The 15578-nt window shown below is 45.8% G+C and overlaps 2 protein-coding genes across 10 annotated transcripts in view; one reads left to right on the top strand and one right to left on the bottom strand.

Moving 5' to 3' along the window:
* The first annotated feature begins 321 nt into the window (after positions 1-321).
* LOC137609004 (amyloid-beta A4 precursor protein-binding family A member 1-like) lies at positions 322-13641 on the top strand. Of its 3 annotated transcripts, none has more exons than XM_068335715.1 (13): positions 322-686; positions 4033-5958; positions 6098-6349; positions 6816-6855; positions 6967-7112; positions 10612-10644; positions 10816-10902; positions 10986-11186; positions 11548-11727; positions 12137-12349; positions 12453-12572; positions 12688-12828; positions 13210-13641. In XM_068335715.1, the coding sequence occupies exons 2-13, from the start codon at positions 4099-4101 to the stop codon at positions 13279-13281; spliced, it is 3345 nt and encodes a 1114-aa protein (XP_068191816.1). In that variant the 5' UTR covers positions 322-686; positions 4033-4098; the 3' UTR covers positions 13282-13641. The 3 variants fall into 3 exon arrangements, with proteins under 3 accessions (XP_068191816.1, XP_068191814.1, XP_068191815.1); XM_068335713.1 differs by having other exon boundaries at positions 6098-6418; XM_068335714.1 differs by having other exon boundaries at positions 322-724; positions 6098-6418.
* A 241-nt stretch (positions 13642-13882) lies between these two features.
* tjp2a (tight junction protein 2a (zona occludens 2)) overlaps positions 13883-15578 on the bottom strand; it is a 30674-nt gene continuing 28978 nt past the window's right edge. For 2 of the 7 annotated variants that reach the window (XM_068335711.1, XM_068335707.1), the window contains one exon: positions 13992-15515. In XM_068335711.1, coding sequence (XP_068191812.1) covers positions 15359-15515 — 157 coding nt within the window. In that variant the 3' untranslated portion in view covers positions 13992-15358. Of the gene's footprint in view, positions 15516-15578 lie in introns of all 7 variants that reach the window. The other 5 variants (XM_068335712.1, XM_068335706.1, XM_068335710.1 and 2 more) reach the window with 4 other exon arrangements.

Below are 15578 nucleotides of genomic sequence, written 5' to 3'. Positions count from 1 at the left end.
TCTGACCTACGCAAGTAGATCAGGGTAAAATTTGGAATTCAGGGGTGTCGCGGGATGTTACGGTCTCTGACTGCATTTGTTTTGTTTTTGTTTTCCACCTGTAGAATATTTGAACCTGCAAGTAATTTTTCCACAACATATAATTAAAGGGCCAGAATTTTGTTTTATTTCAATTTCGTATACATTTGTCTTCAGGAGAAACGAACAATGACTTAATTTGTGACATTAGCTCCGGGGTTGAATAAACCACTATGAGTGAGCTAGCTCGCTAGCTGTTAGCTGAGTGACGCAGCCAGAATTCACTTCCGGTTCGGACAGCCGTGGATAACGAGTAAGCGCGCGCCGGAGTGTCGGACTCGCGGCGGCGCTGTGCGGACAGGGCTGCCGGTGGAGAGGGCCGCTGGGCCGGGGGCGAGCCTCGGTGGTGCGGGGGGGCCGAGTGCGTCCGCTCCACCAGCATCACCCGTGAGCGTGAAGGCGCTTTGTGAGTCGCTAATCCGCTCTGATGTCACGGCGCGAGAAGGAGGAGCCGAGTTCTCCACTTTAATCAGACCAGGCTGTCAGCAGGGACGAGCCGAGCCGAGCCGAGCCGAGCCGACCGGAGACAAGCGCACAGCCCCGGGATTGGGGAACGATGTGGACTGCGGCAGCCGGAGCCGGGCCTCTCCTCCGCCTCTGACCTGCAGGTAAACGGGGAAACACCGCGTCCGGCGGCCGGAGACAGGTACCAGCGTTCCTGGTGGTGGTGGTGGGGGGGCTGTGTTGTTCTGATGGCGGATCGGACACCTGCGGGAAATGTAATGCCTCTGGATGAGGAGGTCTGACCGGCAGCAGCTTTTACTCCACTTTTTAAAATGGATGTCAGGGATTGAGATGCGGGGAAATATTTGTACATGATGTATCACTAGAGACACAGCAATCAAATACCACCAACACCATGTTGATCCATGGCATTACATGACTGATGTTTAGCATCCACAAATTAAGGTTTTGTCCTTTTAAAGGTACTGAAATCACCAAATTAATGGGAAAGGGTTTAAGAGGGCCTTCAAAATAAAAGCATTTGCTAGTGTGGTGCGTGTTGATGGATTGGGCTGTTGATGGAGCAATGGCGCTGTGTTAAACATTAAATATAAACACAATGTAAATAATAACCACTGGTGTATATCATTCCAACATGGGCCTTAAGCTGGATGAGTGATGTCTAACAAAAAGGTCTGAGTCGTATGTGTGAGAAAGGAAGAACCATCCTCATGAATAAAAAGATGAGTATGTGTTGACAATGACATAAAATTATTTATTCTCTTTAATGTAGTCCTCAAACAGGACCATGTCTTTTTCAAAGATATCTCACTTTGCTTGTTTGGCCCAAAAAACCCACAAGTTTTCAACTCATTTCACCACTGGTTCACATTCCATAAATGAAATCCATTTTTTTATGATGATGTGCTGCAAGATTTGAGTGCATCTCACAGCCTGAGAGAACCTGATCTGTAGTCTGGTGGCACGCCAGTGAATATTAATGTTCTACCAGACAGCAACAGAACGACTGACATGAACATAGCAGTTCACGCAGCTTTACCATCAAGCTGTATGTTGCTGTTGATTTTATATTAATGTAATGAAAACATCGCAATACTTATCGATCGATCTATCTATCTTTGCCACAAACAGGGTGAGTGTTTTTCTTATTTGATTTGTAGTCATGTCATATAACAGACATATCAACCATCTATTCATTCTCATCAGGTTATTGACATTACACAAGAGATGGGAGAGATTGTGATGTTCTTTCAAAAGGTTTTCTACCATTTTACATTCATTCTTTTATTTTACAGACTCAGCTAAAGTGTTGCCCACTTAAAATATGCTTGTTTGGGAGAGTTAATCTCTGACACTTTATAATTTACATCCTTAGGTCTTGAACAGTGGGCCGTTACGAGCAAACGTATGTCACAAGTAAAGAATGCGACATGTTGCTAACAGTAATCTGAGTTTACTTCAAGCAGGTGTAGTACATGAGTGTTATTGTCAGTGGGTGCTTGTCTGTGACTGTAAGATCAACCAGTTAATGGGCTAGTAAATCCCCCGCCCCGCAGCTTTCACTGCAGCTTGACAGATGGAAGTGCAGCACTTGGTTCACAGTTCTGCAGGTCTTTACTTTGCACCGCAGGGGTTGCCAGGGCCATCTGTGACCCGGGCAACCCCTCCGAGTCACCCAGCCATTCTCATCCAGTCCCAAACTCCCAGCAAGGAGGAGTCCATACTCTCGCTGCGTCTGTTGCTCTTCCCTGCCAAGCAGTCGTGGTTTGTGCTCAGATTACAGGAGCAGCATTAACCTTTGCCCCCCATCTCCTTTCTGTTCTTGGTTTGGATTTTTCCGTTCAGAATTAATGTCCCTGCCCAAGTAAAATTACAACAACGGGAAACTTTGTGATGCCTTTTAATCCAATCCTTCGCTTTCTTTCTTTAAAAAATGTTCAGTATGCAGTAGGTACACTGTTCAAGTGTCAATGCAGTCACGTATTTATACGTTCTTCTAAAATTCAATGTCAGAAAAATAACGTATAAAGGCAGCTTCAGCGACATTTATGGAGACGAAATGATTAGAAATGCTTTTAAGCATTCACATTGGCCTCCCCAAAGGTAGCTCTGGAGTTTTTTTAAATCAAATTATAAACATTTGTCTGCATCATTGATGTGCTAGTACAATTACATTCTAGTGTTCCTTTTCAGCTCGCTGGCATAGGACATGGTGAAGCCTAAGAAAAGGAGATAACTGACATTTACCCTGATAGCCTTGTCTTATTAAATGCATTTCCAAACTGTGCTCCTTGCTCTCAGAGGACGTTTATTATTCAGATCGCTGCCCTATACGTCTCTTTCTGTCAGCTCTTATCTGATGCCGGAGAGATGTCCCTCCTTGTCCTTCTGCCCTACCTACTCCTCCTCTTTTTCTCCTGCTGCCGTCCTGAGCCATCTGCCAGCTGTTGGTGGATGGGTGAATGTGGCTCAGATTAAAGTACACGGCACACTCAGGCCAATCCAGAGAATTTAGATTTTTGCTGTGAGCAATATAGTGAGAGGAACTCGCGTGTGTCTGCGTTCACGTCACAATTTAGAACCACCAGTTAATTTAACCTGTGGGGAGGAGAAAAAGAAAACACTGATACCATTGAATATAGTAGTGTTAAAATTTGTGGGTTTGAATTTGGTCTATTTTTTATTTATTACATTTTTACCAACATAGACAGTTGCTATACAACATCCTCATATAGATTGTCTTCTCAGAACTAAAATCCACAACCAAAAGTAGTCATTTATCATTTGAGTTGGCTGATGATGTGATTAAGCGTTTTATAAATAAAGGTTGATTGATTGATTGATTTGTCAAAATCAGCTTACATATAGAAGTTTTGAAAAATGGAGAAAGGAAAAATATTTATATATTGTGTTTTGTTTGCCATTTCTGAAACCCTAATGATGATAGTAATCATACAGTAATCCCACGTTACTCGCGGTTAATGCATTCCAGGACCATCTGTGAAAAACAAAATTCTGCGATATAGCAACAGACTATTATTTACAGAAATTTAAACGTTTGTGAACCCTCCCTATACTGATATTAAACCACCCTCTGTCTGTATTACCTTTCCCCCAACTCTTATAGCTTGTGTAAAGCACTTTTGTATTGACGAAAAGTGTTTCTTTGATACACAAAAATGCTTTGCGTTTCATGAGTCTCAGAACGCAAGTGCACACACGGATGTTGTCAGCCAATAGAATGCACGTACCGTATCATGTGACTACCTACTAAAAATCCACGAAGTAGTGAAGCAATGCAGCTTGAAGTGCGAATAAGTGAGGGATTACTATATTATAAACCAAATACTAGTGATTGGGTAGATTTGACTCTGTGAATGTGTTGATGATCAATATCCAGCCCTCATAAGGTTTCTGTTTTATATGCAAATTTTTCTTGGACTTTTCTCAAGTGTGAGTCACAGTACATCCTGTTTCCGTCACTCCCAGGCTGTGCTATGAGGATTTTCTGGGAGACAAGAGGAGCATGTTCTGAAAATTGGATCACGCCCAACCATGAGTCTCAGCAATCAGGGAGGAGCGTCTGGGGACGCGTGTGAGGAGAACAAGGTTCTCCAGAGGAGCAGGCAACCCAATGGGGCAACGTTGGCTGATCCCCCCGTACGTCGGTCTTGGCGGCCGTGTCAGATGCTCAATCAGGATGGGGAACCAGATCCCCATCATCATCATCATCATCACCACCCTCCTCACCGTTACCACCACCCCCAGACGGGCCGTGGACCACCTCGGTATCGACGGCGACCTCCCTCAGGGCAGAGCCAAAGTCACCCTCAGCATTCTGGGCAAGTCCAGACAGTAACTCCTTCAAGGCCAGATGGTACAGAGAGTCAAGATACCGAGCCTCGGCCCATCCAGCAACCCCGTCCTGCTGTTGCCCGATACCGTCGTCATGGTGACCCTAACCCTAGACTCAGAGGTCAAAGGCGGAGGCAACAGGTTGAAGAGGTGCAGAACTCCTCAGATGGTGCAGATAAGGAAGGGGTTTCGTTAGAGGTGCAGAGGCAACAACAATCCTCTCCTGATCCTATAATGGACCAATCACAGGACAGGAAATCTCCTCACCAGACTCAGGATGGTGCTGTCACCCCCGTTCACCTCTCACTGGGTCCTTCAAATCAAAACCCGCCCACACACCCTGGACAGTCTCCCTCTGTGGAGAAGGAGAACATCCAGGGGTATAAAACTGAGTGCGGAGAAGAATTTGTGGAAGTTAAGAAGGAGGATGAACAAGAGCAGGCGGACGACGATGGCGGTCACCGCTCGGACACATGTCGCTCCAGCTGCAGCCATGAAGACATGCAGGCAGCCAATGATGAAGCAGAGATGTGTGCTGAGGGGGTGGAGGGGGATCAGGAAGCGGTGACGGAGGTAGCAGAGGATGTTGCAGCTCAGGGAAGTGAAATCACCGATCTCTGCTCTGACACAGAGAGCGCCGCCTCGCTTAGCATGGACGGACCTCTCCATAGCCCGCCGCCACTCCACTCGCCCACTCCTCCTTCATCCCCCGATGTTCCAACGTTCCCCCAGCTCCACCACTTCAGCGAGGACGCGAGTTTGAGCCCTCTGCCCGACAATGACCTGCTACCCGAAGAAGAAGAAGATGATGATAATGAGGATTGTGCTGAATCATGCTCACTATCTCATTTCACTTCCTGTCCTGAATCGTATCCAAAAACCTATGCAGATTTCTATTCGGAGTTGCACCAAAAACCATACTCTGAGCCTGTCTTTGAAGCAAAATCACACCCTGACTCTTTTCCTGAGCCCCTGAAGACCTCCTACCCTGAGCTACACAGGGAACCTCACAGGTCATCTGGTTGGAGGACTGAGCCCAGTGAAGTCCAGCATGAGTCCCGCCAAGAACCCTTCACCAACCATAGACATGAGAATGTACAGAAAGGAACTCCATCCTCTCATCATGTCTCAAGGCAGGGCAGAGATCGAGCTTCCCATCATCCCCCTTTGGACCGCTCTGTCGGCTGCCGCCTTCACCACTACGACGGGAAGTCAGAAGGCGAAGACAGTGCCGACCAAAGTCCTGTTCACAAAAGTCACAGACTGACCCACAGACAGGCAGAAACACAGGTCAGGAGCCCCGAGTCTGGGGAAAACGGGCCAGACGTGGCCCGGGAGGAGCAGAACACGGTGGGTCCGCAAGACGAGGAAGGTCCAAGGGTTTCAGGAGACGCCATTACCCTGGCAATCAAAGACATCAAGGAAGCGATTGAGGAAGTGAAGACTAAAGCTGTTCGCTCCCCCTACACACCCGACAAGCCTGTGGAACCGATTTGGGTGATGAGGCAGGAGTTCAGCCCCACTGAGGATGTATACCCATTGCAAACTGCAGGATGCCATGTAAGTGCGACTTAATTGGTGATCATTTATGGATTACATCCTGTTTTTATCATCAAAATAAGGACTCAGTTGTTTTGACACGTGAGTTTTAAAACACTTTTTTTCTTTTTATTCCACATTTCTTGTTTGCTTCCATCAGTCTTCACCTCACACCCCGTCCCAGTCAGAGTCTCCATCCCGCTACGCCTCATTTCCTACCCGGGAGCCGGCTAGTCCATCGAGAGACGAGTCAGCCAGATCTCTTCATCCTGAACATTATCACCACCAGCAGCCCCAACACGACCCCCAACACCACAAGAGCCTCCATTCAGAGCAGAGGGACACTGCGAGGCCTCCACAGCCTCACGCACACACTCCACAACAGATGCAGCATCAACAGCAGCATCAGCAGGTTTCAGCCCACCAACCACAACCACAAGTTCAGCCGCGCCCTCCTCCTCAGCAGCCATCGCTCCAGGAGGTGCCAGTTTCAGATTAACATTCGTGAATTCATTAAAATGTAGAAGTTTTCTTTAGTATTAAAGTAATTCAGTGACAGTTGCCTGCGTATCCATGGATACTTTTGCAAATAAGAACTTCTTATAGCAAACTGATCGTAGGTTTAATGCTGACAATTTGCCAAAAAGGTAAACAAATACAGACAAAAATAGCTGAAGTTGCAGACTCCAGCATATCTCAATGAAGCTACAACAGCATGGACAATAAATCTTGCAATGGCAGGCAGGAATCTTTTACTAGGTGTTTATCTGCCAGCAGCTAAACAGCTGACAGCAGTAAAAGTCTCGTAGAATTTAAATGAGACGGGAGAGAAATAAAATGGAAATTGATTTTAGTTTTTCTCTTTTGCGCTTCTTCAGATTCGCAGATCCCTTCCCCAGTTTCCGACATTCGTGGACGGTCAGTGAACTTAACATTTTAAATTTCAATCATGCTTATTGGCCTTCCAGTTGCCAAATGTTATCTTCACCTGAGGAGCGTATGTCTAATAAAGATGTTTGATTCATGCAGTCCCCGGACCATGTGACCCTGAGGACCTGATTGATGGCATCATCTTTGCAGCCACCTACCTGGGCTGCACCCACCTGCTGTCAGAGAGGACGCCCACAAAGAGTGCTCGCATGCAGCAGGCACAGGAGGCCATGAACAGAGTCCGGGTGAGTGCGGAGGATTTCATTCAGTTAAAAAGTGGCAAAAGAACAGAAGAAGATGTTTGTTTGATTTGTGACTATCTCTTACATCAATATACTGTATATCAGTCTGAACTGAGTCCGTACACCAGGGGTGTCTCATTGTTACTGAGGGCCACATCAGTATAAAGCAGTGGTTCTTAACCTTCTTGGAGTTACTGAACCCTGCCGGTTTCATATGCTCACTCACCAAATCCTTCTTTAGTAAAAAAATTTTTATTTTTTTTTCAAATTTAAGACATTAATATATGTTTTACTGGTGTTTTTATTAATTTTGAATTAATGTCACCTTTGCAGAATGCTGACTCCCATCACGTTCCGTTATACAGTACATGTCAATTCACGTTGCACATATACGTCCGACCACTTTCTTTTTTTGCTCAACATACTGTAGTTACTATGAATTAAAATATTAAGGAAGCAATCAGATGACGTACCATCACGACAGGCATAAATCGACTACTGAGTGCGCAAAATCCCATGTAGCACAGGTAGGCTAATCGATGTAGCGTGATCTCCTGCAGCCAGTGACGTCTAAGGGGGGCGTGTCTTCGCGAATTGACACGATGTGTCAAACGAACACAGTGATTCGTGTATGTTCGGCAAAAACACCCGACACATTGTTTTGTCTTGACCTTCGTCTCCGCTGAACCCCTGAGACCGACTCACCGAACCCCTAGGGTTCGATCGAACCTAGGTTAAGAGCCACTGGCATAAAGGCTGTCCTCGAAGGGCCAGATGTAACTGATAAATGTAACTCAGTGTAATGTAAAATAAATGTAACTACTTCTTAATGTTAAATAACTAAATTTATTTCTTATGCAACTTACAAATATTACATTTTCACAGAAAAAAAAGTGTTTTTTTCTCTGTTATAATATAAATCCTTAAAAAAATTTGTTGGGTTATAAGTCCATCAATCAAGGACTAAATTATCCAGTGAATAAGGAAAAATAACATCAAACACGAGTTAGGACATTTGCTTTGGTCAAAACATTTTTGTCAATGTTAAAGTGGGCTTAATTACTGTATTGTGAGAAATGTAGTGTTTGCTCAAAGCACAGTTTTGACCTATTATTTTGAGACACTCTGACCTTTTATGCTCTCATGGGCCACATAAAATGATGTGGGGGGCCACGTTTGGTCCCCGGGCCTTGGGTTTGACACATGTGCTGTACACGGTCAAGGGTTTGAGATCATTTTCATAAGCTGTATATTTTGGGTTCACATTGTTGAAATAATAATAATTAGCACATGTAACAAAGATCAGGGAGCTCAAAGATTATATCCAGTACGTTTGCCTAGAAACTACATTTTATTAAGTAACAACTCTCGCACACATCATCAGTGGTGTAAAGTTTCCTTCATACGCCTACAGATCGCTGCTCTTGTTCCAGCGTCACACAGGCCTTCCTCTGCAGCTCCATGGATGTTATATAAAGTCTCGATCAGGGCTGTGAAGCCCAGGAGACTGCTCACCCTTCCTGCTCCAGTGCCAGCACACAAAGTCAAATACGTTAAAAGAAAAGGAGGACAATCACAGCAGTGGTGTAGCAGTAAATGTCAAACAGAAGAGGTCAGCTAGTCATTGGTGGATAGATGATGTCAGGGGTAGGTGGCTCTCATCCAAACAGAACCGTGTGAGCGGATAAGATGAGCAAAGAGATTCAGAGGCATTTCTACTGCATTCTGCAGTCTGATATATCAATGTCACATAGCCGCCAGATGTTCAACTACACTGTATATGAAATGTCGTGCCCCAAACCGATCCATGGTGCAAAATATCTTCTATTGAAAATTGATGAATTGAGCTCCCTGTCGACATGTTCTTTTTATCTGGGCCGGCTACTAAATGTTAATGAGCTCTTTCTGTCAGCGCCTGCGACACGCTCCCGTTGATGTGGTGCACATGTGCAACATTCATGCGCCACCGTCCACTCACGCTTAGCACTAACTCCAGAGCTTTTAAAATTTTAGTATTAGTATGTGATTCCCTTTTTTTTTCATGTCTCATATTCATACTCATATTTTTCATTATATAACTTAATTTCTTTATGGTAATCATGCAGCTACTTCCTGAGTCAACCAAACGCAATTCTGTGGCTCTATTGTGTAAACATGAGATCAGCTGATCTCATGTCAGCTGAGATCGACCGGTGAACATCACGGAGAATTTACCGGTCGGTAAATGACAAATGAGAAAAGAATCAGCGGAGGAGACAACAGAGGAGGACGGAGGTGATAAAAGCTGTGTCTCCCAACGATCGTTACGGACGATGAGAGATGGCTGGCTAACAGGAGGGGGGCGCTAAGCTAACGCAGTCTGATGTGCTTCGGTGAAACATGAGTCACACACAGGAGTCACACACTGAGGAGGAGGAGTCACACTGAGGAGGAGGAGTCACACTGAGGGGGAGGAGTCACACATTGAGGAAGAGGAGAAGTCACACACTGAGGAGGAGGAGTCACACACTGAGAAGGAGGGGCACACACTGAGAAGGAGGGGCACACTGAGGAGGAGGAGTCACACACTGGGGAGGAGGAGTCACACACTGAGGAAGAGGGGTCAGACACTGAGGAGGAGGAGCCAGACACTGAGGAGGAGGAGTCACACTGAGGGGGAAGAGGAGTCACACTGAGGAGGAGGAGTCACACTGAGGGGGAGGAGTCACACATTGAGGAAGAGGAGAAGTCACACACTTAGGAGGAGTCACACACTGAGAAGGAGGGGCACACACTGAGGAGGAGGAGTCAGACACTGAGGAGGAGGAGTCACACACTGGGGAGGAGGAGTCAGACACTAAGGAGGAGGAGGAGTCACACACTGAGGAGGAGGGGTCACACACTGAGGAGGAGGAGTCAGACACTGAGGAGGAGGAGTCACACACTGAGGAGGAGGAGTCAGACACTGAGGAGGAGGAGTCACACACTGAGGAGGAGGAGTCACACTGAGGAGGAGGAGTCACACACTGAGGAGGAGGAGTCACACACTGAGGAGGAGGAGTCACACACTGAGGAGGAGGAGTCACACTGAGGAGGAGGAGTCACACTGAGGAGGAGGAGTCACACACTGGGGAGGAGGAGTCAGACACTGAGGAGGAGGAGTCACACACTGAGGAGGAGGAGTCACACTGAGGAGGAGGAGTCACACACTGTCTTCGGGGTCGATTGTGTCACATTGATGGAGACAAAACTTTTGAGGAGGTTTGCTGCTGAGGCCTCTGGCTGCCTGCTGTTGTCAGATGTGATAGACAGAAACGTTGCTGTCCTCCCACATGCGCACACACACACACACACACACACACACACACACACACACACACACACACACACACACACACACTTAAGGTTCCTTTGTTCCTCACGTTGTCGTTTGACTGGAGACAGGCTCCGGTGGACGAGGCGAGCGCTTTGGGTTTTCTGTTGCTGTCGTCCTGACTGGTGATTTGCTCTCTGTTCGCTGCAGGCAGCTCAGAAGCAGGCGAAGAACAGGAAGAAGGTAGGTGGGGTTGTGTTTGTGTATGTAAGTTAAAAACAGACTTTTGTGTGCAGAACTCACGATACTTAATGAATGATTTTTATTTTTACATTTCTCTTTTCTCATGTAATCATGTTTTTCTGTCTGTCCTCCATCTGTTACCACCCCGTCGCTCCTTCTCTTGCTGTGCAGAGTCCTGACGGCGAGGTTCCGTCCACAGCCGAGGTCGATTTATTCATGTCCACTCAGAGGATCAAAGTTCTCAACGCAGACACTCAGGTATGAAACCATCCTTCACATCAGCAGCGTCACCCCAGCGTGTAGAACCGTTTGACTGAAGAACCTCCTGTCCTGGTCGTCAGGAGTCTCTCATGGACCTGCCCCTGAGGACCATCTCCTACATAGCCGACATCGGTAACATGGTGGTGCTGATGGCCCGGGGGAAGATGGTACGCTCCCGCAGCGCGCAGGACCACCTGGATCACACGGCCGAGCAGACCAGCATGACCCACGACGACAGACGGCTGTACCGCATGATCTGCCACGTGTTTGAGTCTGAAGACGTGAGTCCCCGATCGTTCATTCGATGCGGTCGTGGTAGTAAATGAAAATAAAATCTAAAGGAGCAGACGCAAACGGGCCACGGGCGGCCGCATATCCTCTATTGACCTGAAGCTACATGTTCTCACCCCATCCAGGTTTTGTGCTAACCTAAACTAAATTTGTCATGACCTCTGCGAAGAAAATACATGCTGAGAAAACAAACAACATTTCCCCGTAGGCCTCAATATCCGTCATGTGTGTTCTAGATGGATAGATAGTGTTGTGTTTGGGATAGTGTTGTGTTTGGGATAGTGTTTTTTGTTATTTTTTTTGATAGATAGATGTACAGATGTACTCTCTCTCTCTCTCTCTCTCTCTCAGGCCCAGCTCATCGCTCAGTCCATCGGCCAGTCCTTCAGCGTCGCCTACCAGGAGTTTCTCAGGGCCAACGGCATCGACCCCGAGGATCTGAGCCAGAGGGAGTACAGCGACCTCCTCAACACTCAGGACATGTACAACGACGACCTCATCCACTTCTCTAAGTCGGAGAACTGCAGAGATGTAAGCCGACCAGCAGGTGGCAGCACAGGGGTCCACTCTGTCAGTACACTACCTTGAAAAATGATTTCTTTTGGTATTTAATCAAATCATCCACTTTACAATTCGATCAGACTCATTTGTACAGATTTTATACAACAGAACATGTAAGGACGAGCTCAGGTCAAATCATGATCGTATGAACAGAACTGAGTGTTTTTCTGGTCGTTCGCCCTCCGGTGCTTCAGCTGCTTCTGAAGTCACAGCTGCTAAACCCCGAGACCTGGTGTGACCTTTGACCCTCCTCCTTCTGCATGCTTGTGGTCTAAATCATTCATTTATTCATCGATTTATTTTGATTTGTTTGTATATTTGACAATGGAAAAATGACAATGAGGAGCTGACTGTCACAGCCAGTCGTGTCTCCTGGCAGGTTTACATCGAGAAGCAGAAGGGGGAGATCCTGGGTGTGGTGATAGTGGAGTCCGGCTGGGGGTCCATCCTCCCGACTGTCATCATCGCCAGCATGATGCATGCTGGTCCAGCTGAGAAGTCCGGTCGACTCAACATCGGAGATCAGATCATGACCGTAAACGGGACGAGTCTGGTGGGTTTACCTCTGAACACCTGCCAGAGCATCATCAAGGTACGCGGCTGCTCTCAGATCAGGTTTTCTTCTGCTTCGACGAACCAAAAATGAAAACCAGATTTTTTGCAGTGTGTCTCATCGGTTTCTCTCCGTCCATCAGGGTCTCAAATCTCAGTCCAGGATCAAGCTGAACATCGTCAGGTGTCCCCCCGTTACCTTGGTGCTCATCCGCAGGCCGGACCTCAGATACCAGCTGGGCTTCAGCGTCCAGAACGGCATTGTGAGCTTGATTATCCTCAGAGTCACTGTTTCTGGTGTTTGGAACGCTATCCTGTGTCTACCGGACCCAGTTGTGTTTTTTTTATCGGTGTGTGTGTGTGTGTGTGTCCTCGCAGATCTGCAGCCTGATGCGAGGAGGCATCGCAGAGAGAGGAGGCGTACGAGTCGGTCACCGCATCATCGAGATCAACAGCCAGAGCGTCGTGGCGACGCCTCACGAGAAGATCGTTCAGATTCTGTCCAACGCGATGGGAGAGGTAGGAGGAGACTCCGCCCTTCATCGTCCAGTGAAGCATTTCCTGTTTCACAGGAAACGGCGTATTGAAAATGTCCTCCTGTTTTTTTTTTACCTTTTATTTTTGTGTTATTTGAATACAACAGGTTAGGGGTATTTTAAGCCCCTTCAGAAAAAGAGCGCTTTCCTTTTTGTATTTCATTAATTATTTCCTATGATTCTATTCTGTGTTTACTTTTTCAAATCTCTGCGCTGTCACATTTTCATTCTAAATCAAAAAAAATTGATCAAAATGGGAATATTTATTTGTTATCTGAAGTTTTTTTTCTCTACGCTTTGATAAACTTGTGAGTGAAAAATGAAAAGTAACCGACTTTGGTTTTCCGACTCCCTTCCTCTCCAGATCCACATGAAGACGATGCCTGCAGCGATGTACCGTCTGCTGACGGCTCAGGAGCAGCCCGTCTACATCTGAACACGAGCTCCATCCATCCGTCAGCTGACCCAACACTTCCCTCGCCGCGTCCTGTTTTGACATCACTCGACTTGCCTTAATCTGTACAGTGAACTGTCCTGTAAACATGAACATCAATGTGTGACAGCAGACAGATTATCTCATCAGGCTGAGCTGATATCTTTAGGACCAAAGAGAAATGGTTGGGTTTTATTGTGCATATCTAGGTGGAAAACAGAGTAAATGTTCCCTTCGGTTAGCTGTAATATCTGAATGTACTCTAAACGTGGACCTATAAACTCATGTGATAAAGGAACTGTTAAACGGAGGTCAGGTTGAAGGGGGGTGCATGAACAACACGGCTGAATAAACTCAGATGGTCAGCAAAATCTGGTTTGTTTTGTTCACCATTTTAAACAATGAATTTTGATGTGAATTTAGAAACTAAATTCAGCTTCATCATCTGATGTCATCTTGGAATCAGCCTGTGATAAATTCTTAAATTTAAAGCTTCTCTTCACGGTCAGTCGAATCAGTTTGTTTCTGAATCAGGAGGCGGCAGAAATGTTAGTTAAATGTTAGTTTTGAGGTCATTTAAAGAGAATCTTTGTAAATATAACTTCAACTTGGATGTTGACTTTTAACACATAGTACATAAACCAAAATGTTCCTGTATTACCCCAGACTGCTTGTACAACAAATCTTTAGGACATGATGAATTGAGCTTTTTTTTTTGTAGACATCCATCTGAACTTTTAATTTACCTGGATCAGTTCCTGCATCTCTGACATGACCAAGAAGACAAGCCGTTAAAAAAGAGTTTAAAAAAAAAAAGATTTATTTAATCATTTGTTTTCAGCAACACTAAGTTGATCACACACAAACAAAAGAAATCACAAACATTTAGAATGAAGACCATCAGCCAACAGGATTGTCGTCACACTTCCAGTAGAGTCAAGAATATAAAAACAATGTATGATTGTCTCTGGGTGGAAGCAGCGAATAAAGACCAACATGTATGAACATCGGGTTGAGGGTTTGCTGCACACCTTCAGTCTAATTCCAGCTTCGTCGTTATCATCGTCATCAGAGCATCGTCAAAAAAACCCCCAAAAAACGGCTTTTGCAGGGTCAGAATATGTAATCAGTTTAAAAACGCCCTGCAGTCTGTGGATGTTTCTCCACAAGCCAACAACAGCAGCGAGGCACTTTAAAATCTTTACAGTTTAGTGTCTTTACAGAAGTCGTTTCAGGGGTGTGTGTAACAAACCAGTCGATTTGAGAGCAGGAGGAGTAGCGACAACTGTTTGACGTCAGAACAGCTGCAGGAAGACACAAACACACACTTTGATTTTTACTCTAACAGCTAGTTTACAATAAAAAGGAAGAGGAGACGGGTGACACAGAAAAGGCCAAAATCTGCTCACTAACTGGGTGTAAAAATCTAAAAACTGAACACGGGCTACAGTCCTGGTTCGACCACAGGATGGCGTCAACGCCCGTTTCTGCCTCGCATCACAATTCAGTTAGAAAAACAAACTCATTTAAAGTCAAAGGTTGTCGATCAACACTTTGTTCCAGGATCCTAAAAGACTCACGGATGAAACATTTTATCTGCTGCATGATGAAGACTAACTTCAACATCTGACCTCATACAACATCAATTCTATCATTCAATCCGTGTTACTCTTCACCATATTCACAAAACATTTCAGGATTTTCCTCTTAAGGGTACTCCAGTTACCAGATTTGGGTTTTTTTTCTTATGAAGAGCACAAAATAGTTTTTTTGTGGTTTCTATTAAACTAAAAAAACTGAGTTTCGTTAAAAGTCGTCGGTGCAGCAGCAGCACACATCAGGAAAACACATACAGCCAGAAATCAGAGGAAACGTGGTGTCAGAAAATCTGTCCTTTCTTTTTGTTTGTGATGTTTGTGTCTGGTTAAGATGACGTGACGAAACATCAGGGGAGAAACACCTTTCTTTCCTGGGGTGCAAAGTTCTCAAAGTTTACAGCGAGCCACTGTAACCAAAGGCAACAGTCTTGTGTTCGTAGGGATGCGCACTTTGATGACATCACTTCCTGGTTTCCCCCCGCCTACAGCTCAGTGTCTTTGTATTTCTGGGGATTGTAGTATCCTTTCTTGGTCTGCTCGGCCAGCTGTCTGCGGTACTCGGCCTCGTCATCCTCGTGTCCTCTGCTCTCAGAGAACGGGGGCCTGAAGGGGGGCGACTGCTCGGGATTGGAGCTGGAACTGATAACACACACACAAACACACACACACACACAGACAGACAGACAAACACAGCAGTTTAGC

Source organism: Antennarius striatus, chromosome 15, assembly GCF_040054535.1.
Source record: "Antennarius striatus isolate MH-2024 chromosome 15, ASM4005453v1, whole genome shotgun sequence".
Taxonomy (NCBI): Eukaryota; Metazoa; Chordata; class Actinopteri; order Lophiiformes; family Antennariidae; genus Antennarius; species Antennarius striatus.
The sequence above is the reverse complement of the archived record's forward strand: the minus strand, read 5'-3'. Positions and strand labels throughout refer to the sequence as shown.

Excerpts from the sequence above, each read along its gene's own strand:
- LOC137609004 (XM_068335713.1), top strand. The coding sequence starts at position 4,099 with ATGAGTCTCAGCAATCAGGGAGGAGCGTCTGGGGACGCGTGTGAGGAG. Across the intron at positions 11,728-12,136 it reads AGTCGGAGAACTGCAGAGAT|GTTTACATCGAGAAGCAGAA; the intron begins GTAAGCCGACCA and ends GTCTCCTGGCAG. Across the intron at positions 12,350-12,452 it reads CCTGCCAGAGCATCATCAAG|GGTCTCAAATCTCAGTCCAG; the intron begins GTACGCGGCTGC and ends TCCGTCCATCAG.